General features: G+C 39.4%; 2 protein-coding genes across 7 annotated transcripts in view; one reads left to right on the forward strand and one right to left on the reverse strand.

Annotated features, from left to right (window-relative positions):
- Positions 1-5872, reverse strand: part of zgc:113531 (uncharacterized protein LOC541359 homolog) — a 9845-nt gene extending 3973 nt beyond the window's left edge. The window contains exon 1 of one of the 2 annotated variants that reach the window (XM_062023704.1): positions 5327-5870. In XM_062023704.1, coding sequence (XP_061879688.1) covers positions 5327-5668 — 342 coding nt within the window. In that variant the 5' untranslated portion in view covers positions 5669-5870. Of the gene's footprint in view, positions 1-5326 lie in introns of both variants that reach the window. The other variant, XM_062023705.1, reaches the window with a different exon arrangement.
- Positions 5820-24051, forward strand: part of ccdc24 (coiled-coil domain containing 24) — a 32428-nt gene continuing 14196 nt past the window's right edge. The window contains exons 1-4 of one of the 5 annotated variants that reach the window (XM_062023699.1): positions 5820-6047; positions 8760-8925; positions 9547-9708; positions 22922-23106. In XM_062023699.1, coding sequence (XP_061879683.1) covers positions 9559-9708; positions 22922-23106 — 335 coding nt within the window. In that variant the 5' untranslated portion in view covers positions 5820-6047; positions 8760-8925; positions 9547-9558. Of the gene's footprint in view, positions 6048-6081; positions 6128-8759; positions 8926-9546; positions 9709-22921; positions 23107-24051 lie in introns of those variants that run through there. The other 4 variants (XM_062023703.1, XM_062023701.1, XM_062023700.1 and 1 more) reach the window with 4 other exon arrangements.

Below are 24051 nucleotides of genomic sequence, written 5' to 3' on the forward strand. Positions count from 1 at the left end.
TATGTAGCATCATCTACAAAGACACAAAGAATTGCTATTGTGACATCTAGTGGTCACATTTAGAACAGCAGTTTCTTTCATTCAAAAATTTCAGGTTAATTTTTATACTTAGCAAACTCATCCCGCGGGCCGGATAAAACCTGTTTGCGGGCCTGATCCGGCCCTCAGGCCGTAGGTTTGACACCCCTGGTATACACTAAACTTTATGTTATGTAATATCAATTGACATCCCTTTTATCTAACACAAGGAATATTGCCAAACACTTCTTCTAGTCCAGGGCTATTCAACTGGCGGCCCGGTAACACCAGACTGGCCCTCCAGTTCAGTTCAAAATGTGGTAGACTTTTTTTCCTTGGACCACTTTGGCAGATCCTTGCATTGACATTTTAACCATCTACAGGCCAACGTCCACTGTAGTGGACACCTGCACGTTACATAACAGTACTGAGATGTGTGACTGGGATAAAAGAAATAGCCCCAAAACAAATCTTTGCTACAGAGGATGCCGCTTCTCATAATAGTGACGGGAGAAGTCCGCCCCACCTGGTCTTTAGCTTTCATATATATATATATATATATATATATATATATATATATATATATATATATAGTCAAGGTTTCTGTGGTTTATCCGTTATACAATGCTCAATACCGGAGGGGTAAAGCGGAATATAGGTCAGGAAAAAACACAGAGGCTATTTCATCCCTACAAGGTTTCCCCGCTCTTCAGGGGATCAAAATCCCCCTGAAGAGCAGAGAAACCTGTGAAACAGGCTTGTAGGGATGAAACGGTTAGAGTGTCTGCCCTGAGATGGGTAGGTTGTGAGTTCAAACCTCGGCCGAGTCATACACAAAGACTATAAAAATGGGAGCCATTACCTCCCTGCTTGGCACTCAGCATCAAGGCTTGGAATTGGGGGTTAAATCACCTAAAATGATTCCCGGGCGCGGCCGCCACTGCTACTCACTGCTCCCCTCACCTCCCAGGGTGTGATCAAGGGTGATGGGTCAAATGCAGAGAATAATTTCGCCACACCTAGTGTGTGTGTGACAATCATTGCTACTTTAACTTTACTTAAATAGCCTGTGTTTTTTTCCTGACCTATATATATATATATATATATATATATATATATATATATATATATATATATATATATACACCGTATTTTTCGGACTATAAGTGGCAGTTTTTGTCATAGTTTGGCCGGGGGTGCGACTTATACTCAGGAGCGACTTATGTGTGAAATGATGAACACATTAGCGTAAAATATCGTATAATATTATTGATGTCATTGACGTAAGAGACTAGACGTATAAGATTTCATGGGATTTAGCGATTAGGAGTGACAGATTGTTTGGTAAACGTATAGCATGTTCTATATGTTATAGTTATTTCAATGACTCTTACCATAATATGTTACGTTAACATAGCAGTTGGTTATTTATGCCTCATATAACGTACACTTATTCAGCCTGTTGTTCACTATTCTTTATTTATTGTAAATTGCCCTTCAAATGTCTATTCTTGCTGTTGGCTTTTATCAAATACATTTCCCCCAAAAATGCGACTTATACTCCAGTGCGACTTATATATGTTTTTTTCCTTCTTTATTATGCATTTTCGGCCGGTGCGACTTATACTCCGAAAAATACGGTGTATATATATATATATATATTAGGGCTGCAGATCTTTGGGTGTCCCACGATTCGATTCAATATCGATTTTTGGGGTTACGATTCAATTCAAACTCGTTCTTTTTCTCGATTCAATGCGATTCTCGATTCAAAAACGATATTTTCCGGATTCAAAAGGATTGTCTATTCATGGAATACATAGATTTCAGCAGGATCTACCCCAGTCTGCTGACATGCAAGCAGGGTAGTAGATTTTTGTAAAAAGCTTTTATAATTGTAAAGGACAATGTTTTATCAACTGATTGCAATAATGTACATTTGTTTGAACTATTAAATGAACCAAAAATATGACTTATTTTATCTTTGTGAAAATATTGGACACAGTGTGTTGTCAAGCTTATGACATGCGATGCAAGTGTAAGCCACTGTCACACTATTGTTCTTTTTTTTATTTTTATAAATGTCTAATGATAATGTCAATGAGGGATTTGTAATCACTGCTATGTTGAAATTGTAACTAATATTGATACTGTTGTTGATAATATTCATTTTTGTTTCACTACTTTTGGTTTGTTGTGTGTGGTGTTTGTGTCTCCTCTCAATTGTTGTGTGTGGTGTTTGTGTCTCCTCTCAATTGTTGTGTGTGGTGTTTGTGTCTCCTCTCAATTGTTGTGTGTGGTGTTTGTGTCTCCTCTCAATTGTTGTGTGTGGTGTTTGTGTCTCCTCTCAATTGTTGTGTGTGGTGTTTGTGTCTCCTCTCAATTGTTGTGTGTGGTGTTTGTGTCTCCTCTCAATTGTTGTGTGTGGTGTTTGTGTCTCCTCTCAATTGCTCTGTTTATTGCACTTCTGAGTGTTGCTGGCTCGGCTTTGCTTTTGGAATTGGATTGCATTGTTATGGTATTGCTGTGTATTGTTTTGTTGGATTTATTAATTTAAAAAAAAAATAATAATAATAATAATTTAAAAAAATAAAAAAATCGATTTTTTAAAAATGAGAATTGATTCTGAATCGCACAACGTTAAAATTGTGATTCGAATTTGAATCGATTTTTTTCCCACACCCCTATTATATATATATATATATATATATATATATATATATATATATATATATATATATATATATATATATATATATATATTAGGGCTGCAACAACTAATCGATTAAATCGATTATCAAAATAGTTGACGATTAATTTAGTCATCGATTCGTTGGAACTATGCTATGCGCATGCGCGGAGGCTTTTTTTTTTTTTGTATAAACCTTTATTTATAAACTGCAACATCTACAAACAGCTGAGAAACAATAATCAAAGTAAGTACAAAAGCAGTACAAAACAGCGCCAGGGCGGCGCTGAGGCTACGTCTCATGAGGTGGCGTAAGCTAGCCAATGATGTGTCATGTGCAGCTCACGTGACGACGGCGTCTCCTTTGCTGGAAACATCCGAAAAATGGCGCAGGAAAACACTACCGATAGTTTAGCGGAGAAACATCTTGAGGTTATTGCTTCAATGGAGAAAAGTGTACGACCTAAGTCGTCAAAAGTGTGGGAACATTTCACTTTAAAGACGTCAAAGAAGAGCGTTTCCTGCAAAATGGCACGGAAGTACAACATTGCTTCAGGAGCACCTGAAGAAGAAACATGTTGCAGCCATGGATGAAGGGAAGAACTCACAGTACGTAACTTTTGAAGTCCATAGTGGCAACAAGCATTCATGAGTTCAGCTTTTTTGTGAGTAACGTTAAAGTTATGCTTTTGTTGCAACGCAGGGCTGATAATGTGTCTCCGGCACATTTGACTCCATTTGGAGAGAGAAAATGCACGCTTACCAATTTGGAAATAAACGTAACGGACAGAAATATCTCAGGTTGGTTTCATAATGGATCAATGTAGCCGGGCCCGATAAAGCTATATAAATATATTTAGATTTGAGTGACGCTTTAGTATAACTAAACATTATGAAGGTGCTGGAATATTTCATGCTATTAAATGAATCCTTTATTATTAACAACAGAAACGTGTACAAGATTCAGTTCTGGGGCCGTACTTATCAAGCTTCTCAGAATTACACCTAAGAAGTCTGCTAAGAGTTGACTTAAGAGTAAATAAATTATTCGCTGAAAGCTGCACTTAAAAGTTAGTTATCAAGCGTCTTACTCACACTTTCAGCGAAGTGTAGGACTGAATCTTAAGTGTCACACTCAGAGCTGAATTACGACATTACTATGTGCCGTAAACGGAATTTTAGGTGACGTCATTTCTGTGTCCATAGAAATGACCAATCACGGAAGGGAATCCGTTGTCTAAGAATAAAGAAATATCTTAGAAATATTTAAGTGGACAATGGGAGTGTATATTTTGACAATAAACTACAAAATAATACAAAACAAACTAGTCCCCGCCGGCACTCACACTACCGCTCCCTCTCTTCTCTCGCCCACACACTCACTGACGTCACTCACCTCACGGCCACACACATACGCTACTGTCATAACATTTTCTTTCCAATTCATTAATTAGGCAACTAATTTGAAAGTGGTGTGGGTGGCTCTATATATACTAGCCCACTGCAGCCACATGCAGAAATCAACATGGAATCGAAAAGTATTAAATCTGTGACAAAAATAATACCCGCTCTGTCTAAACGATACCGTTTGATCAGCTGCTCGTCATCAAACAAATCCAGGACATCATTCCGCTCCCTGAACGTTCGCGCACGTCTCTCTCGCCTCAGTGCCATCCCCTGCTGGCAACTCCTAACCACTTAAGACACCTCTGAAGGTCTCTTAAATATCGTGGAGAGTAGGAGTGATTCTTAGACTTAAGAACGTTGATAAAAAGCTTTTATTCTTAAGTTTGAGAGTAGCACTAAATTTCGCAAATTCTCAGGACTTAAGTGTAAAATGTCACTCTAAGAAGCTTGATAAGTACGGCCCCTGATCTGATGAGTTACATTTCTGTGTTATTGTTGGTGTATGCTGCACCCCCAATGTCCACAACATGGTGCCAGTATGATGGTTTTTTTCAATAAAATACTGGAAAGGATAGAAATGTAGTGTCTCTTTTATCCAATTATTAATCGAAGCAATAATCGACAGACTAATCGATTATCAAATTAATCGTTAGTTGCAGCCCTAATATATATATATATATTCCTTGCACACTAATTAACTGAAACAGCGACTTTGCCGATGATGTCACGTTATCAATGGAAAAGTGTATTTTTAGACATAATGATTAGCCTGAGCAGCTAGGAGACACCGAGAGTAACAAGCGGTTGAAAATGGATTAGAAAAGACAGATTTAAAAAAAAAATTTTTATTTATTTAAAAAAAAACAAAAAAACTTGGGACTTCCCGTGGGCTGTGTTTTGGACGCTGGTGGGCCGTATCCGACCCGCGGGCCATAGTTTGGGGGCCCCTGGACTAGCTGGTCGTGCAGGTGTACCCAATGTAGTTGTTCAGTATGTGTTTATTTGCACCCACCAGAAGGGGGCGCTGCAACACTCCTAACTACGTTCATAAAAGGGGAATGGATGGAGAGAGAAAAAAGCTGGAAAAGATGCCATAGCGGTACTTTCTTGTAAAATATCATTTTTGACACATTTGATGAAAGATGTCCTTACAGGTGCACCCGATGAAGACTGACGATATATTTAAAAGTCACTATTTAATGTGCTTCTCACCTGGAAGTCGCGGCCCAGCTCGTAGACTTCCCCCCGGTACTCGCACCCGATCCTCTCGCACCGCGGGCAGCAGTCTCCGGGGTAGCGGCTCACATGGACGCACGCCGCCGGCAGGGAGGTGCACTGGGTGCGGACACACACCGAGCCCTGGGCCGTGCACTCGCACTGGGTGCAGTGGTCCGAGTCCAGGAAGAACCACTCCCCCGCGTAGTAGAGGCTGCCGCCGGCCTCGCAGGTGCTCTCCTCCCCGGGCTGCTGCTGCTGCTGCTGGCCGGACACCGCCGGCTCGAAGGCGGCTGTCGTGCAGAGAAGCACCGCGGGGAAGATGAAGCACATCTTCATGGTGGACAACAACTCCGTGAGTGGAGTATTTGTCACATTGTTGTTCCAACTTTGAAAGATTTAGCACAAAGACGTCGTGGGAGTTGCACGCCGTGAAGGGGGCGGGGCCAAAGGTGTAAAAGTACATTTGAACGTCCAGCCCATCTTTTACGTCTCAAAAGTGGCCCACTGGACAAACACGTTTGTCCGTCGCGCCCTCGCCCACATTTAGTTGCCCGTTACAACGTATTAAAGTGACGCAACAAGCTGACGTGGAATAAAAGTCTTCAAAAAAATCCTTAAAATATTCAACTTGAATGAACCATGAGCCACGCGAAATCTCGCGATAGTTGTGTAGCCTAGCAACAGAGATGTTAGCCCTGGATACCACACACTGAAGGTGAGCTTCTCTTTCTCTCTCTCTTTCTTTGGTGTTTTATGGAAGCTGCACGATTAACTACTTCTAGTTCCGTGGTGTAGGTATTACATTCTAAATATCCCCAATGAACACGTCACGGACGTCACATGTGGTGTTTGTTTGGCCTGACAACAGCTGGCTAACTTTAGCATGACTCGGCTAACTATCAGGTTTCAATATCGCCAGCATAAACGCTTTCAGTTACTAAGTTAGTCATTACTATTTGAAATAATACCTACATTTACTAAGGTGTTAGGTCAAGGTGGTCAGGGCCCCCAAGGCCACTTTGTATGTGTGCTCCAACCCCTGAAATGAATTGGCCCACATGTAACAAATCTGTTGAAAATACAAACCCCGTTTCCATATGAGTTGGGAAATGGTGTTAGATGTAAATATAAACGGAATACAATGATTTGCAAATCCTTTTCAAGCCATATTCAATTGAATGCACTACAAAGACAAGATATTTGATGTTCAAACTCCTAAACTTTATTTTTTTTTTTTGCAAATAATAATTAACTTATAATTTCATGGCTGCAACACGTGCCAAAGTAGTTGGGAAAGGGCATGTTCACCACTGTGTTACATGGCCTTTCCTTTGAACAACACTCAGTAAAGGTTTGGGAAGTGAGGAGACACATTTTTGAAGTGGAATTCTTTCCCATTCTTGCTTGATGTACAGCTTAAGTTGTTCAACAGTCCGGGGGTCTCCCTTGTGCTATTTTAGGCTTCATAATGCACCACACATTTTTAATGGGAGACAGGTCTGGACTACAGGCAGGCCAGTCTAGTACCCGCACTCTTTTACTGTGAAGCCACGTTGATGTAACACGTGGCTTGGCATTGTCTTGCTGAAATAAGCAGGGGCGTCCATGGTAACGTTGCTTGGATGGCAACATATGTTGCTCCAAAAGCTGTATGTACCTTTCAGCATTAATGGCGCCTTCACAGATGTGTAAGTTACCCATGTCTTGGGCACTAATACACCCCCATACCATCACACATGCTGCCTTTTACACTTTGCGCCTAGAACAATCCGGATGGTTCTTTTCCTCTTTGGTCCGGAGGACACGACGTCCACAGTTTCCAAAAGCAATTTGAAATGTGGACTCGTCAGACCACAGAACCACTTTGTATCAGTCCATCTTAGATTAGCTCAGGCCCAGCGAAGCCGACAGCGTTTCTGGGTGTTGTTGATAAACGGTTTTCGCCCTGCATAGGAGAGTTTTAACTTGCACTTACAGATGTAGCGACCAACTGTAGTTACTGACAGTGGTTTTCTGAAGTGTTCCTGAGCCCATGTGGTGATATCCTTTACACACTGATGTGGCTTGTTGATGCAGTACAGGCTGAGGGATGGAAGGTCACGGGCTTAGCTGCTTACGTGCAGTAATTTCTCCACATTCTCTGAACCCTTTGATGATATTACGGAGCGTAGATGGTGAAATCCCTAAATTCCTTGCAATAGCTGCTTGAGAAAGGTTTTTCTTAAACTGTTCAACAATTTGCTCAGGCATTTGTTGACAAAGTGGTGACCCTCGCCCCATCCTTGTTTGTGAATGACTGAGCATTTCATGGAATCTACTTTTATACCCAATCATGGCACCCACCTGTTCCCAATTAGCCTGTTCACCTGTGGGATGTTCCAAATAAGTGTTTGATGAGCATTCCTCAACTTTATCAGTATTTATTGCCACCTTTCCCAACTTCTTTGGCACGTGTTGCTGCCATCAAATTCTAAAGTTAATGATTATTTGCAAAAAAAATAAAGTTTATGAGTTTGAACATGAAATATGTTGTCTTTGTAGCATATTCAACTGAATATGGGTTGAAAAGGATTTGCAAATCATTGTATTCCGTTTATATTTACATCTAACACAATTTCCCAACTCATATGGAAACGGGGTTTGTATGTTACACTAAGTTTATCCAATCAATGTAACTCTAGACAATGTTATTTTTCATTCCATTTGAGTACCCTATATCGGCTATATCGAATAATTCAAATGTTCAAGCTATTCATCTAAAGCAGGGGTGTTAAATGTACGGCCCGAGGGCCGGACCAGGCCCGCGAACAGGTTTTATCCGGCCCCACGGGATGAGTTTGCTGAATATAAAAATTAACCTGACATTTTTGAATGAAAGAAACTGCTGTTCTAAATGTGTCCACTAGATGTCGCAATAGCAATTCTTTGTATCTTTGTAGATGATGCTACATATGTACAAAATAAACCACATGATGTTAGTACATCAGTCGAGGAAAATGATCAAACTACATATAGGGCTGCAACAACTAATCGATTAAATCGATTAAAATCGATTATAAAAATAGTTGGCGATTAATTTAGTCATCGAGTCGTTGGATTTATGCTATGCGCATGCGCAGAGACAATTTTTTTTAATTAAAAAAAGTTTTAAGTTTTTAATTTTTTTTTTATAAACAAACTGCAACATGTACAAACAGCTGAGAAACAATAATCAAAATAAGTATGGTGCCAGTATGCTGTTTTTTTTCTCAATAAAATACTGGAAAGGATAGAAATGTAGTTAGTCTCTTTTATCCGATTATTGATCGATTGATCGAAGTAATAATCGACAGATTAATCGATTATCAAATTAATCGTTAGTTGCAGCCCTAACTACATAAATAACATACTGTAATTTGATTTTCATACAATTTTTTCATCTTCATAGATTGAAAATTAACACCAATGAGTTGACTGCGTGGGTTCCCTCCGGGTACTCCGGCTTCCTCCCACCTCCAAAGACATGCACCTGGGGATAGGCCCCTCCCACCTCCAAAGACATGCACCTGGGGATAGGTTGATTGGCAACACTAAATGGGCCCTAGTGTGTGAATGTGAGTGTGAATGTTCTCTATCTGTGTTGGCCCTGCGATGAGGTGGCTACTTGTCCAGGGTGTACCCCGCCTTCCGCCCGAATGCAGCTGAGATAGGCTCCAGCATCCCCCGCGACCCTGAACGGGACAAGCGGTAGTAAATGGATGGATGGATGGATGGAGTTGACTGATGAACATTATCACATAATTTATTCAGAAAATATAAATAACGACATCAAAAGATAGAATACTATTAACCGCAATATGTAAGTGTAAAAAAAACAACATTATGACTTGCACATTTTCAGAATGTGCTTGTTCTATTTTTAAACAAAGAAAACCCTCTGAAGTTGTCTTTATTTTTAAGTTATCGTGCCGTGATTTTACCAGCCCGGCCCACTTGGGAGTACATTTTTCTCCATGTGGCCCCCGGTCTAAAACGAGTTTTACGCCCCTGATTTATTTGCAACATGAATTGTCCATCCATTTTATACCGCTTGTCCCCTTCGGGTCGCGGGGGTGCTGGAGCCCATCCCAGCTGCACTCAGGCGGAAGGCGGGGTACACCCTGGACAAGTCGCCACCTCATCGCAGGGCCGCAACATGAATTGCTTAAATAATTGTTTCCTTGTTGTCTCCACAGACTGGCAGCCATATGCAGTCTACCAGCAGGAACCTGATTGGGTGTCCGGGTCCGTCTCTGTGGAGTCTGATTGTTGAGCATGTTCCACGGTCTGAGATGCAAAAGATTTACGCCACGCTGGGGCGCTCGCTGGTTGACACATACACAGAGCTACACGATGAGGTAGGAGGGGAGGTTTTTTGATTGAATTAAATAATTGATTGATTTCCATTTTCCCTCACTGATACCTTATTCAACTATATGATACAGTTAATATACAGTATTCTCTTAGGGAGTGACCAGGCTGTTAATCTATTGCCAACTGCAGAGACTACCAGGCATTTATTAGGGGGAAGGTTTATTTAAAAAAAATGTTTTTTTAAGATACTACCAGGGTTAAAGGCCTACTGAAAGCCACTACTAGCGACCACGCAGTCTGATAGTTTATATATCACTGATGAAATCTTAACATTGCAACACATGCCAATACGGCCGGGTTAACTTATAAAGTGCAATTTTAAATTTCCCGCTAAACTTCCGGTTGAAAACGTCTTTGTATGATGACGTATGCGAGTGACATCACTAGTTAAACGGAACTATTGGTACACCTTTGAATCCAATACAAAAAAGCTCTGTTTTCATCTCAAAATTCCACAGTATTCTGGACATCTGTGTTGGTGAATCTTTTGCAATTTGTTTAATGAACAATGAAGACTGCAAAGAAGAAAGTTGTAGGTGGGATCGGTGTATTAGCGGCTGGCTGTAGCAACACAACCAGGAGGACTTTGACTTGGATAGCAGACGCGCTAGCCGACGCTAGCCGCCGACCGCACGGATGATCGGGTGAAGTCCTTCGTCCTTCCGTCGATCGCTGGAACGCAGGTGAGCACGGGTGTTGATGAGCAGATGAGGGCTGGCTGGCGTAGGTGGAGCGCTAATGTTTTTATCATAGTTCTGTGAGGTCCCGTTGCTAAGTTAGCTTCAATGGCGTAGTTAGCAACAGCATTGTTAATCTTCGCCAAGCTGGAAAGCATTAACCGTGTATTTACATGTCCATGGTTTAATAGTATTGTTGATTTTCTGTCTATCCTTCCAGTCAGGGGTTTATTTATTTTGTTTATATCTGCATTTGAGCCCGATGCTATCACGTTAGCTCCGTAGCTAAAGTGTTTCGCCGATGTATTGTCGTGGAGATAAAAGTCACTGTGAATGTCCATTTCGCGTTCTCGACTCTCATTTTCAAGAGGATATAGTATCCCAGGTGGTTTAAAATACAAATCCGTGATCCACAATAGAAAAAGAAGAAAGTGTGGAATCCAATGAGCCCTTGTACCTAAGTTACGGTCAGAGCGAAAAAAAGATACATCCTGCACTGCACTATAGTCCTTCACTCTCACTTTCCTCATCCACGAATCTTTCATCCTCGCTCAAATTAATGGGGTAATCGTCGAATTCTCGGTCCGACTCTCTCTCGCTGCTGGTGTAAACAATGGGGAAATGTGAGCAGCACTCCAGCTTGTGACGTCACGCTACTTCCGGTAGGGGCAAGGCTTTTTTTTATCAGCGACCAAAAGTTGCGAACTTTATCGTCGATGTTCTCTACTAAATCCTTTCAGCAAAAATATGGCAATATCGTGAAATTATCAAGTATGACACATAGAATGGATCTGCTATCCCCGTTTAAATAAAACATTTTCATTTCAGTAGGCCTTTAAGGCAAATGGTAGAGGATGCCATTAGTTCTATAAATTAATTATTATATTATTATTGTTGTTTATGTTTGATAAACATAATATATTTGATAACCAATGGGCAAACAGTTATTTTGGGAGTGAGGGCCTGACATTAATAAAGATATAATATGTGAATTTTTCACTCGCCAAAAAGGTGTATCTCATTTCTCATTATTTCGGGTAAGATCAGTCCACACCACCTAAAATACTTTCCTGTCATGCTCAGATTTTGACCCAGCTCTGCAGTTCTGGCATTGAAAAAAATAACTCTCGTTTTTGCAAGTATCTTAGATCTCTGAGCTGCATAAAGTCAGCAATTAAAACTCCCAGACTGCCTAATGAAAGCCAAAGTTGGCTGAGAAAGAAAAAAAGTGGCACTGCGATGCTGCCAGATGTAAGCCAGCCAGACATGAATGTTTATTTACACAAGACCCAGTGAACCCACACTTCTGGCTTGTTGACCTCACTCAAGATTTTTCAGTGCTGGTGAGAAATCTTCATATGAGTGGGATCAAAGGAAAAGAGAAACCATATTATTGTCTATTCCATACCTGCATGGGTTTGATGTTTAAACTTCTGACCATGCTAACTTTCATGTATGCTGGAGTGCTTTGTTTTTGTTTTTTTAAGGACCCACTACAGAAAAAGCCAGTCAAGAAGTATCCGACAGATGCTGTTTATTTGAGAACCTACTGCATAAAATCTAGTCAAAGTTAGCCTGAGCAATAAATTGATTCTATCGATGAATTAGAGTTTTTGGTTACAGACGATTTTAAAAAAAGTAAAAATATCTACGGTGTTTGCCCCATCTTGAAATCTACATGTGGTGGTGAAGGCGTGGCCAATGTGACCTCATCATATAATTTGCATAATTGTTGATGATGCAAATATATATATATACAAACATGCTAATTTACATACATTTTAAAATAAGTCTTGTGTTATTAGTAATTAGTATTACAGGCCTCAAATTTGCCTTGCCCTAAAATATGAGCTCTCCTTTAAGGCAACACTTGCCTTGACCTTAAAAAGGTCAAGGCAAATTTGCCTTTAATACTAATTACTAATTACACAGACTTATTTTAAAATGTATGTAAATTATAATTTTAGCGTAATATATATATATATATATATATATATATATATATATATATATATATATATATATATATATATATATATATATATATATTTATATATATATATATATATATATATATATATATATATATATATATATATATATATATATATATATATATATATATATATATATATATATATATATATATATATATACACACACACATATGTATGCATGCATGCATGTATGCATGCTTTAGAGCCCATGCCTCGGAATAAAGCCTTGGTGCCCTAATATATGAGCCCTGTTTTAAGGCAACCATCTGATGGCCATAAGACGTAACTGCACCTTTTGTCCATATAGATAAAAATATTGTTCATGTATGAGATCTAGGGCTGCCAATTATGGCCAAAGTAATAATTAAGCTTATTGTTATCAATATTGAAGTCATGATTACTGATTGTTAGGTAAACCAGTGTTGGGGTGTGAACGTAATTTTTACATTTAAATAGAGGGAGGGTTTTTTTTATTATTTATTTAGGTTATGTACATTTATATGTTTAGATGCTGTATTGGGACATATCCATTAAGAGTTTGAGCAGAAATATGTCGTATATTTTAATTTTCCTGAGGGAACTCTCCTGAAGGAATCAATAAAGTACTATCTATCTATCTATCTATCTATCTATCTATCTATCTATAGTAATTAACTACACACAATAACACATTAACAACATGCTATGTCACATGAATGGTTTTTGAAGTAATACATTTTGTGACATGAAAAAAACACAAGTAATGTAAAAAAAAAACCCTGGTGTTTACTTTTTAATATCAAAATAAAACTAAGCAGTTTGGCTGAAGAAGATAAAGTCAAATAAACAAGCTTTGTTCTTCTCCAACGCCTCCTATCATTACAACAGTTTGGCCAACAAAAATAAAGAGGTGTGACACCTCTCACATCAAATACACAATCTTCACAACCCGCGTCAATTCGATGAGATGAAAAAACATCATAGCTAGTATTGAAGTTATTTGAACACTGATACAGTTTGCAGTTAAAGAAAGGAGGAGTGAACATCCCAGTAAACAAACTTAAGACTTATAAACAAGTTGTGACAACGTTCACCTGCTGCATGTATCCTCACCTCATTAACTCTCAGTCACAGCAGCTGATGAACGCTGTATTAAGGAAAGGAAAGCAACATCAAATAGTTTTCTCCTTCGCTGTATACTTTTAGTGTGGGGACAAGTGTGTCTGTCTCCAATATTGTCCACACCTGTCTCCATCTAAACACAGCAGTGCGCTCTCAAACGCACGGCGGTTAGGTTAAACCAAGCGCTTGGCTCCGTTTACTCCGAGGGGAAAACTCTGGAGCAAAGTCTGTGTCGTTGGTCCGCCATTATTATCAAGCCAAACGACGCTAGTGTGCATGCACCTGACTTTGTGTTGCGTAAAATGCATTAATAAATGACGTTTTTTCGGTAATTAAAAAAATAGACAGTATTACTAACCGTCTGGAATTTTATCGCAAATTGTCAATATACCGTTTGACTGTTACATCCCTCGTCCATTAACAAGCAAAAAGTCAAGGGCTGTCACGGCATGTTCGTGCCGCAGATGTTGGTAAATTTTTTAGGGCATTATGGCAAATGCCGAGGGCGGTCACGGCTTTTGCCACAGTTGCCGTGGTTAAATTTGAGCCCTGTATACAGTATATGTGTGTGTCTCACTGTATTGAATATGAGTATGAGAATATGAGCCCCTGTGTACATTCTTCGTCTCTTCCTTGATGAAGCTCCTCCTCCTTGTTATGTCACCAAATAATAAGCTGAATACACACATTAATAGTGAATGCTGGCTCAGCTAAAGTTTAGTGAGTGTTTTGCTGAAGTCTCGCCTGACGTCATGCTTGGCAGCGGTCCACTGTTTACAATAAGGGTTGAAAAAGCTGAAGTATAATACAGTTTCGCAGTTAACCCCACAATGTTCGTTGAGCTGACGTCTCCCAAAGCGGACTTGAAAGGCATGTTCTCCTTAAAATTCCAAGAACTTCCTGAACTTTTAAAGGCTTTTCTGTATTTAATTAGTGGTTACATTCTCTGTAGGGCAGATCACTTCCTCATTCCTTTTCTTCCTAATTTCTTCACTTTTCTTTTTCGCTTTCTCCTTTGGCCTGGTAATCAACTCCATGGCCGTGCACCAACGCGACAGACACTCTCATTCCTCAACACATTCATCAAGGTCTGCTTAGTTAGAGGCAGCTATAGATTAGACCAGTGAGTCTCAAACTGTGGTACGCAGACTACTAGAGGTACACAGGCTCTATCTAGTGGTGTGCCAAATAATCACTTAATTAAATATTCAACACAGTGTTACCGTTCAAAGTGTGTGTAATGTTACAGTGGCCAAATATATTAAATATGCTTGCTATATAAAACCTCTGCCTTGTTTTTAAGGAATATTTAGGTCTACTACGCAACTGTATTTTAATGTTGGTCATTAAGGGTGGTACTTGGAGAGCCAACTGTTTTCTGTGGTGGTACTTTGTGGAAAAATGTTTCAGATCCAGTGGATTAGACAACTCTGCAAGGCCACACTCTGTACTTTTTAACTGCATAAAACATTCAAAAAATGTGCTAACCTGGCATAATATTTTGGGTTTTTACAAGACTTAAAATAGCTCCTGGATGAGATGAGGGAGGAGGGAAAATGGGCTCACAGGTCACACAGCCACACTTAGTGGTTGTGTATAAAAGCTGAACACAGACACTTAGAAAACATGTGTTTCAGGTACTTTGGTGTATTCATTTTGACTGAGAGATCAGCCATGATTGACAAGCAATACACGTGCAGGTAGCCAGACATATGCACACATTTTCTTTTTTTTTTAATAGGTGTCCATCACTTTTTTCCAAAGCACACTTGCAGTAGTTTTTTTTAAAACTTAGACTTCAAGGTTCTAGCTGTCAAGCTGACTGGAGTCTGGGAAATTCTGAGCGATTGCGGAAAACTGAATGCAAAAGTGTCCCTAGTCGGATATAACGTACTTCCACAAGAACTGTATGGTACCATGAACCCTTATGTTTTATTGATTGTTTTTCTGCTAAGAGATGTCAACATCATGGCTACAGACTGTAAAATATACAAGACTTTCGACAAGATTTATAGAAAAGAACCTTCCCCAAACTGTTACCACAAAATTGGAAGCCTACCATTGTACCCAATGTCTTGCTAAGATTAAATATTATTGATCAGTCAATCAAAGTTTAGTCACACGTCATTTGCGTTCCAGCTTTCTACATGATAGTTTAAGAGCTATAGTTTCTTCTGTAAACCAGAGCGTACGCCTCAGAAGGGGCCTTTTTTAGCTTTAGCTGTGCTATACTATCGATGGTGTTGCGCAGGGCATTGTTAAAGTTGTTAGTGAGGTTATCGATAGAGCACACATAATTTGGGAATGGCGCCATTACTGAAGGCAGTAGGCCAGCAAGAGTCATTAAGTTAAGTTAAAGTACCAATGATTGTCACACACACTAGGTGTGGCGAAATTATTCTCTGTCATAGTTGTGACAGCATTAATGTTGCGGCTACTAAAGCAGTGGTTATTAGTAGCTTGTTGACAATGCGTTAGAACTTCGAATTTTATAAGGTAATGATCGGACATTACTTTAGTCTATGGGATTTTCAAAACTTTGGAGGTGGTGACACATCTATTGTATTACCATTGCAATGCGTGGGTTCATTTAATATTTCTATAAGACCACAGCTATCAATTATAGTCTGGAGCGCCACGCACAAAGGGTCTGATGTGGTATTCATATGGATATTAAAATCCCCCATTATAATTATATTATCTGTGTGCGTCACTAGATCAGCGACAAACTCTGAAAATAAAGTCCAAATAGGGCCCAGGGGGGCCAGGTAGAGAGGTAGCGGTGTGACAGACCTCATAGTAAGCACCTTAAATGATTTATATGTATTACTTAGGTTAGGGGTGAAGTTAAGGTTTACATTGTATATTAGTGCGACTCCTCCACCCCTTTTAAGGGGACGGGCAATATGTGCATTCGTATAGTTAGAAGGAGATGCCTCGTTAAGCGGGAAATATCATCTGGTTTGAGCCAGGTTTCACTGAGACCAATGACGTTAAGACTGTTGTCTCTAATGACTTCATTAACTAATAACGTTTTGGGAGACAATCATCTGATGTTTAATAAGGCCATATTATAGGTAGTGGGCTGTTTTGAGGAATTTTTGTTAATGGTATCCTCACAATACAAAGGTCCTGAGTTCAATCCCGGCCTCGGGATCTTTCTGTGTGGAGTTTGCATGTTCTCCCCGTGACTGCGTGGGTTCCCTCCGGGTTCCTCCCACCTCCAAAGACATGCACCTGGGGATAGGCCCCTCCCACCTCCAAAGACATGCACCTGGGGATAGGCCCCTCCCACCTCCAAAGACATGCACCTGGGGATAGGTTGATTGGCAACACTAAAATTGGCCCTAGTGTGTGAATGTGAGTGTGAATGTTGTCTATCTGTGTTGGCCCTGCGATGAGGTGGCGACTTGTCCAGGGTGTACCCCGCCTACCGCCCGTGTGCAGCTGAGATAGGCTCCAGCACCCCCCGCGACCCCGAAAGGGACAAGCGGTAGACGATGGATGGATGGGTATCTGTAGTAGTGATATTAATAATGTTACGTTTATTTTGTGTAGTGCGCCTTAAACAATCGATCATATCTAGGATTTGATATGATGGGGATCTTCAGATTGTTTGCTTGGTGCTGCAATAGATTGAACGTGTCATAATTTGCCACCTCAGGAGATTTGAAGGGACTTAAATTGTCTACACTGACTCATGATTCATAGAATAATAGATTTAGAGAAGTTTCTTAACACGTTTGGCCAAAATCAGTCAAACTTTATTTGTTAGAGTGCTGGACAACAGTGCAAGAAAACAGCATAAAGTACAAAAGTAGAAAGTATTAGAAAGTAGAAAAGCGCTTACTGCAGACCTATGCCAAGCCCCATCTCCCAGTAGTCAAAAAGCCTTTAAAAATCCTGAATCCAGATGGTGATCTAGATCACCCCCAAAATCTAACTCACTTGTTCCTTTTTTCATGTAAATTAAATCAAATTCAAAACCCTAACTTGTTGAGCTACTGTATGTTGCTAACTAACAGACAGACAAACCCCAGCAAACACATAACCTCTTGGCAGAGGTAATTATTCAAAGGGCAAATGTAATTTTCATCTCTGCATCTTTTTTGTTTTGTTGGTGTGTCGCTTCCAACCAGGCTGCAAATGGTTTACTCTTTGCACACGTCTGTAGCTAAATGAATTAAACAGAGGGAACCCTCTTGTCGTCAACCACTCTTTTACCCCTTTTCCACTGCAGCGGTCCCAGAGCTGGTTGGAGTAGAATTTCAGAGCTTTCGTTTTCCATTGCCGCAGCACCAAAAGTTGCTGCCCACTCTGATTTTTTTTGGTTCAATTCCAGCTCCAAAACGAAGCTGGAGCAGCATGCCGAACTGACTGCCTAATGAGGTAGGCGGAGTTATTTATTGTAAACACAGTTGATTCACCTCCATCTTGTTTGCCCCGACACATCCCAAAGTTAATTTTTGTGTGTAATTGAAATAGAACATTCTACCATTTCTGGACGCCCGCGGAGACCTGCTGTTAATTTTACATTTGGACACTCGCGAAAGTAGTACATTTGCAAAAGATACAAAAACACGGCAAACTTTGGAAAGTATTCAGGTGAGATTGCTGCTGCCTAATCCACTACAAAGTAAATATGTAAAAATAAATATCGAAACCATAACATCGACCTGGGAAGAAGTAGCAGTGTTGGAAGATGAATGTCATCTTTCGACGAGCACTACTTACCTTACTGGGCTGCTAAACACAAGTACGAAGCTGGCTAAATGCTAACAGTGGAAGCTACAAGCCAAACAGAAGCGACAACAAGACAAGTCGGACCTGCCTGGACTCCCGTAAGTTGTATTTTTTTTTTTATAATGTTTACCGCATAGTTTTGGGTGTAAAGGCGCTAGCCTTTTGTTAGCTTTCGGAAGCTAGCTTTTTGTAGTTAAATTAATGAAAGCATCTCCTGCATCAACTGTAGCATTTGTGCTGGCAGATTAGGGAGGTACAGATTTTTTTACTTTTCCCACAATGCATTGCCAATATTCATATTAAATGGCAAAAGTTAGTGAAACGCTAATTGTCGCCAATAGTTTATCCAATAATTTTTAGAATGCCGACGACGTGTGCTATGTCAACTGCCACGATGGAGATGGGAGAAATTTCTTGCTTGGATCGCATTCTTAAGCGTATTTCTGGACAAATGGAAGCTGCTGACAAGAAGAGTGAACGGCAAAGGCGAGCATGGATTAATTGCAACAATAAACCAAGATGTGACCTGCTGACAACTTTGTTTTTGTTCGGATCATTTCAGGTAAAACGTTTTGTAAGTAAAAAATCATTTAAAAAAAAAAAAATAGCCCCACTTTGCATTAACTTAATGTGCTTGGTCGAAGAACTTTGATAGTAGTTGGATTGATGAAAATAATAATAATAATAATAATACCTGGGATTTATATAGCGCTTTTCTAAGTACCCAAAGTCGCTTTACATGTTTTTCTGAACCCATCAATCATTCACACCTGGTGGTGGTAAGCTACTTTCGTAGCCACAGCTGCCCTGGGGTAGACTGACGGAAGCGTGGCTGCAATTTGTGCCTACGGCCCCTCCGACCACCACCTATCATTCATCATTCATTTCACCGGTGTGAGCGGCACCGGGGGCAAAGGGTGTAGTGTCCTGCCCAAGGACACAACGGCAGCGATATTTATTTTTTTAGATGGTAAGAGGCGGGGAGCGAACCTGCAACCCTCAGGTTTCTAGCACGGTTGCTCTACCCACTATGCCAAATAGTACTCTCTTCTCTTATACGGAGTGTAGCCTCCACATCAAGCAAAAGTAAAGCGACATGAGAACAACATTCTCCCAATCCTGCTGCAGTCACAGTGTGCTGGGATGACATTATATTGGTTATCCATGATTATCCAGGGTGTCAAACTTAGGTCGGATCATTTCTGAGAGTGCATTACTCTGGCCTGGCTTGATGACACAATGTCCACTGGGTTTATAGAAATAAACATAAACGTCACAAACCCATACACAAACAAAGCTATCTTGACTTTTATCATTTTCAAAGTGTAAAATGGGCTTATGTAGTTACAAAGTTGGGGTATGAGACATTGGGGAAGATGTCACGCTTGGTCTCTGCTTCACTCAGACTTGTCGATCTTGTGTGGATCCTTGCATCCAATGTTGGTCTCTTTGCTCCTTATAACCACGAAGGGACTTCTTATCTAATGTCTCACAGTATTTTCCATCGTGTCACAGCCGGTGCAATGTTATTTTCCACTGAATAGTTTGGAAATATTACATGTAGCGCTATCGTGAACCATGACGCTCGCCCTTCAAAATGGCTGCTGCGATGCACTTTCGGGAAAAATTTGAATCTCCAAGTCTCATCGTAAACTTATAATCATGTAAGAAAAAAATATATTGTGCAACACTGCTTCTTATAGAGATTGTTAATATTCTGTTTCAATATTGTTTTTGTGGCAGGTAGCACTGGCGATGAAGAGCGACCATCATCTTCCTCTTTGCTCCAAGCTCACATCTACAAACTAGTCCACTAAACTCCTGACACACCTGAAGTGTAAGTTCAAACAATGTCATGAAGTGCAACTGCTAGCTTTACTACATAAAATACTTTGTGTATTTTTAATAACATCTTCTTGTACACAGAAAAAAAGAAGCATCCTAATAAAGACCTGGGAGATTTGATGGAGGAAGAAGACCCGACACATCGGCAGGAAATCAGGTGAAACAGCAGCCATGTCATCTGTCCTCACTCATGTTGTCATGACAAAGAATAATAACATTCATAATAATGACAATGTATGTCCTTTGGCTGGTCATGACAAAGACACATACTATACTACTTGTAATAATAATAAAAGTAATAATGATAATACAAATAATGTAATGTTAGAAAAACATCCTACTCTTATATTATAAATGATGATGTTTGTCCTTTGACGTGTTGTCATGATGGAGAAACATACTACTACTACTACTTATAATAATACCAGAGAAACATACTTCTGCTAATACTACTAATACTAATAATGATATCTGTCCTCAGACATGTTGTCATGATGGAGAAATATACTACTTCTTCTTATAATAGTAATAGAGAAACATACTACCACTACTATATCACATAATGATATCAGACTTCAGACATGTTGTCATGATAGAGATATATCCTACTAATACTATTTATAATAATAATAATAAACATACTACTGCTAATACCAATAATGATATCTGTCCTCTGACATGTTGTCATGGTGGAAAAAGATACTACTAATACTACTTATAGTAATAATTAGGGATGTCCGATAATGGCTTTTTGCCGATATCCGATATGCCGATATTGTCCAACTCTTTAATTACCGATACCGATATCAACCGATATATACAGTCGTGGAATTAACACATTATTATGTCTAATTTGGACAACCAGGTATGGTGAAGATAAGGTACTTTTTAAAAAAATGAATCAAATAAAATAAGATAAATAAATTAAAAACATTTTCTTGAATAAAAAAGAGAGTAAAACAATATAAAAACAGTTACATAGAAACTAGTAATTAATGAAAATTTGTAAAATTAACTGTTAAAGGTTAGTACTATTAGTGGAGCAGCAGCACGCACAATCATGTGTGCTTACGGACTGTATCCCTTGCAGACTGTATTGATATATATTGATATATAATGTAGGAAGCAGAATATTAATAACAGAAAGAAACAACCCTTTTGTGTGAATGAGTGTAAATGGGGGAGGGAGGTTTTTTGGGTTGGTGCACTAATTGTAAGTGTATCTTGTGTTTTTTATGTGGATTTAATAAAAAAATAAAAATAAAAACGATACTGATAATAAAAAAAACGATACCGATAATTTCCGATAACACATTTTAACGCATTTATCGGCCGGTAATATCGGCAGACCGATATTATCGGACATCTCTAGTAATAATAATAAACATACTACTAATACTAATAATGATATGTGTCCTCAGACAGGTTGTCATGATGGAGACATATACTACTAATACTACTTATAAAAACAATAAACATTACTACTACTAATGATATCTGTCCTCAGACATGTTGTCATGTTAGAGAAACATACTACTATTTATAATAATGGGCTCTGTACCGAGGATGTCGTTGTGGCTTGTGCAGCCCTTTGAGACACTTGTGATTTAGGGCTATATAAATAAACATTGAGTGATTGATTGAATAATAATAATAATAAAGTGTGTCTTCTGTTATGTTGTCATGAATCAGGATGGAGAAACAGGAGAAGGAGCAATGAAGACCAAGTACTGACTCATGAGGAAATCCACAACCAGTTACCTCAGCCACCAAACAATATATGTAGCATTTAGCAAATATTTTATTAGCTTGTGTTTGCTTTTTTAATAAAAGTTGTCAACACAAGAACATGTGTGCTGTGTTTAGGTCAGGTTACTTTATTGGAATCCAAAGGTAAACTTGTTTTGAAGCAAGTTAGATCAGGGCATCATGGACATACAGGAAAAAAAACACATCTCAGACATGCCATCAAAGGATCTACATGACAGTCTGCAAGTAAGTTTTGGTGTAGATATAAAACTAACTACAGTAATACCTTGAACGCCTTGACTGTTTAACCAGCAGCATCAACGTCAGTATGTTTGGGTCTTGTCATTGTTTTTAAAGAATATGTTGATGTTCCCGCGCTAATTTCTTATTTACCGATCAAAGGCATAACCACTGAGACCTGATAACACGGCTCTGGAGGGCAATGGAAAATGAAAGTGGTGTAGAACCAACAGCGGTTTAGCTCCAACTCTGAACTTAATCTACTCCAGCACCAAAGTTCTCTGCAGTGGAAAAGGGGTATCAGTCTCTGTGGAGGCGGGGCCAAGGACACTAACATGCACACACAGAAGTTGTGCCTCATGACGTAAACTAACGGTACGTAGTAGAAACTATCCGGCAGTAAAAAAATTAGCCAGAACGCCCCCAAAATGTAAACAGTTCTTCTTTATCCCATTCCCGACATTTCCTGAAGGTTTTTTACAAATGTACATAACTTTTTCAGTTATGTTGCTAACTAGCTAACAAACAGACAAACCTAAAAATAGGACAATAGGTTAAAATGCATAACAAAGGTGTCACTGTGCTCTTAAGTTGGAATGAATGTGTCTTAAGGTGCGTGTAAAACACATGTGATGGTTTGTAGTGTAGTGGGTAAAGTACTGTGTTCCAAAGCCTAAGTTCAGTTACCGAGAATTACAGTATTTACAGTAGATCTTTTTTTTCAGAATAGATCTCACACGGTGGATTTAAGCTGCACCGACATATTAATAAAGGTTTTTCGCTCGATGAACTTCAAGGTAGTCCTTTACAAAATGTAAACCCAGTGCATCTTCTTCCTCTTGCAGGCAGTCATGTGGCACAAGATATGGCAGGACAGCCAGCAGGGAGGACCTCTTGGCGACAGGCCAAGGGGGCCTCTCGCCCATTCCAGAAGCCCCCTGGCTGACCCGCCGGTGATCAAGGAGCTGGTAAGGGCCGAGGTCAAGATGTTGCTGGAGAATCTCCAAGAGAAATTCTTCAGGGAGGGAAGGTTGGTGCATATTGTGACACACGAGCTCCTTCTGCGACACAACACAATAATATTCACTCAGTCAAGTGTGTTGTCTTCAGTGTTGGGTTAGTTACTGAAAACCAGTAACTAGTTACAGTTACTAGTTACTTTATTTCAAAAGTAACTCAGTTACTAACTCAGTTACTTACACCAAAAAGTAATGCGTTACTGTGAAAAGTAACTATTTAGTTAATTCTTTTTTTCTTTTTTTTCTTTTTAAGGCTCCCATTAATGCCCTTTTAGCCTTCATTTCAGTACTGTTATTGCACTGGAGAATAATACAATTTGTTGATCAACTTGACATGCATTTGCATCACTGAACTCAGAAAGCAATGTGCTCTACATACAACACACAAACAATGTGGTCTACATACAACACACAAACAATGTGCTCTACATACAACACACAAACAATGTGGTCTACATACAACACACAAACAATGTGGTCTACATACAACACACAAACAATGTGGTCTACATACAACACACATACAATGTGGTCTACATACAACACACAAACAATGTGGTCTACATACAACACACAAACAATGTGCTCTACATACAACACACAAACAATGTGGTCTACATACAACACACAAACAATGTGGTCTACATACAACACACAAACAATGTGCTCTACATACAACACACAAACAATGTGCTCTACATACAACACACAAAGACAAAGATATGTTTCAAAGGGCCAATTTATTTCAGGCCAGAACAAATTGACAAAACTATTTTAAATAGCTGCAACATAATGACACTTTAACTTTAACTTTAAGTAGATAGGATCTTTGATCCAAGACACAACTTACATTTAACTCAAATGTTATTTTGTTTGTGCTCGACAAAAGAAAAGTATTGAGAATGTCTCCATGTTAAGAAACTCGACTTCTGGCGTCGCCATGATGTCTTGTTAGT

The sequence above is a fragment of the Entelurus aequoreus genome, linkage group LG16 (genome assembly GCF_033978785.1).
Source record: "Entelurus aequoreus isolate RoL-2023_Sb linkage group LG16, RoL_Eaeq_v1.1, whole genome shotgun sequence".
NCBI classification, from domain to species: Eukaryota; Metazoa; Chordata; class Actinopteri; order Syngnathiformes; family Syngnathidae; genus Entelurus; species Entelurus aequoreus.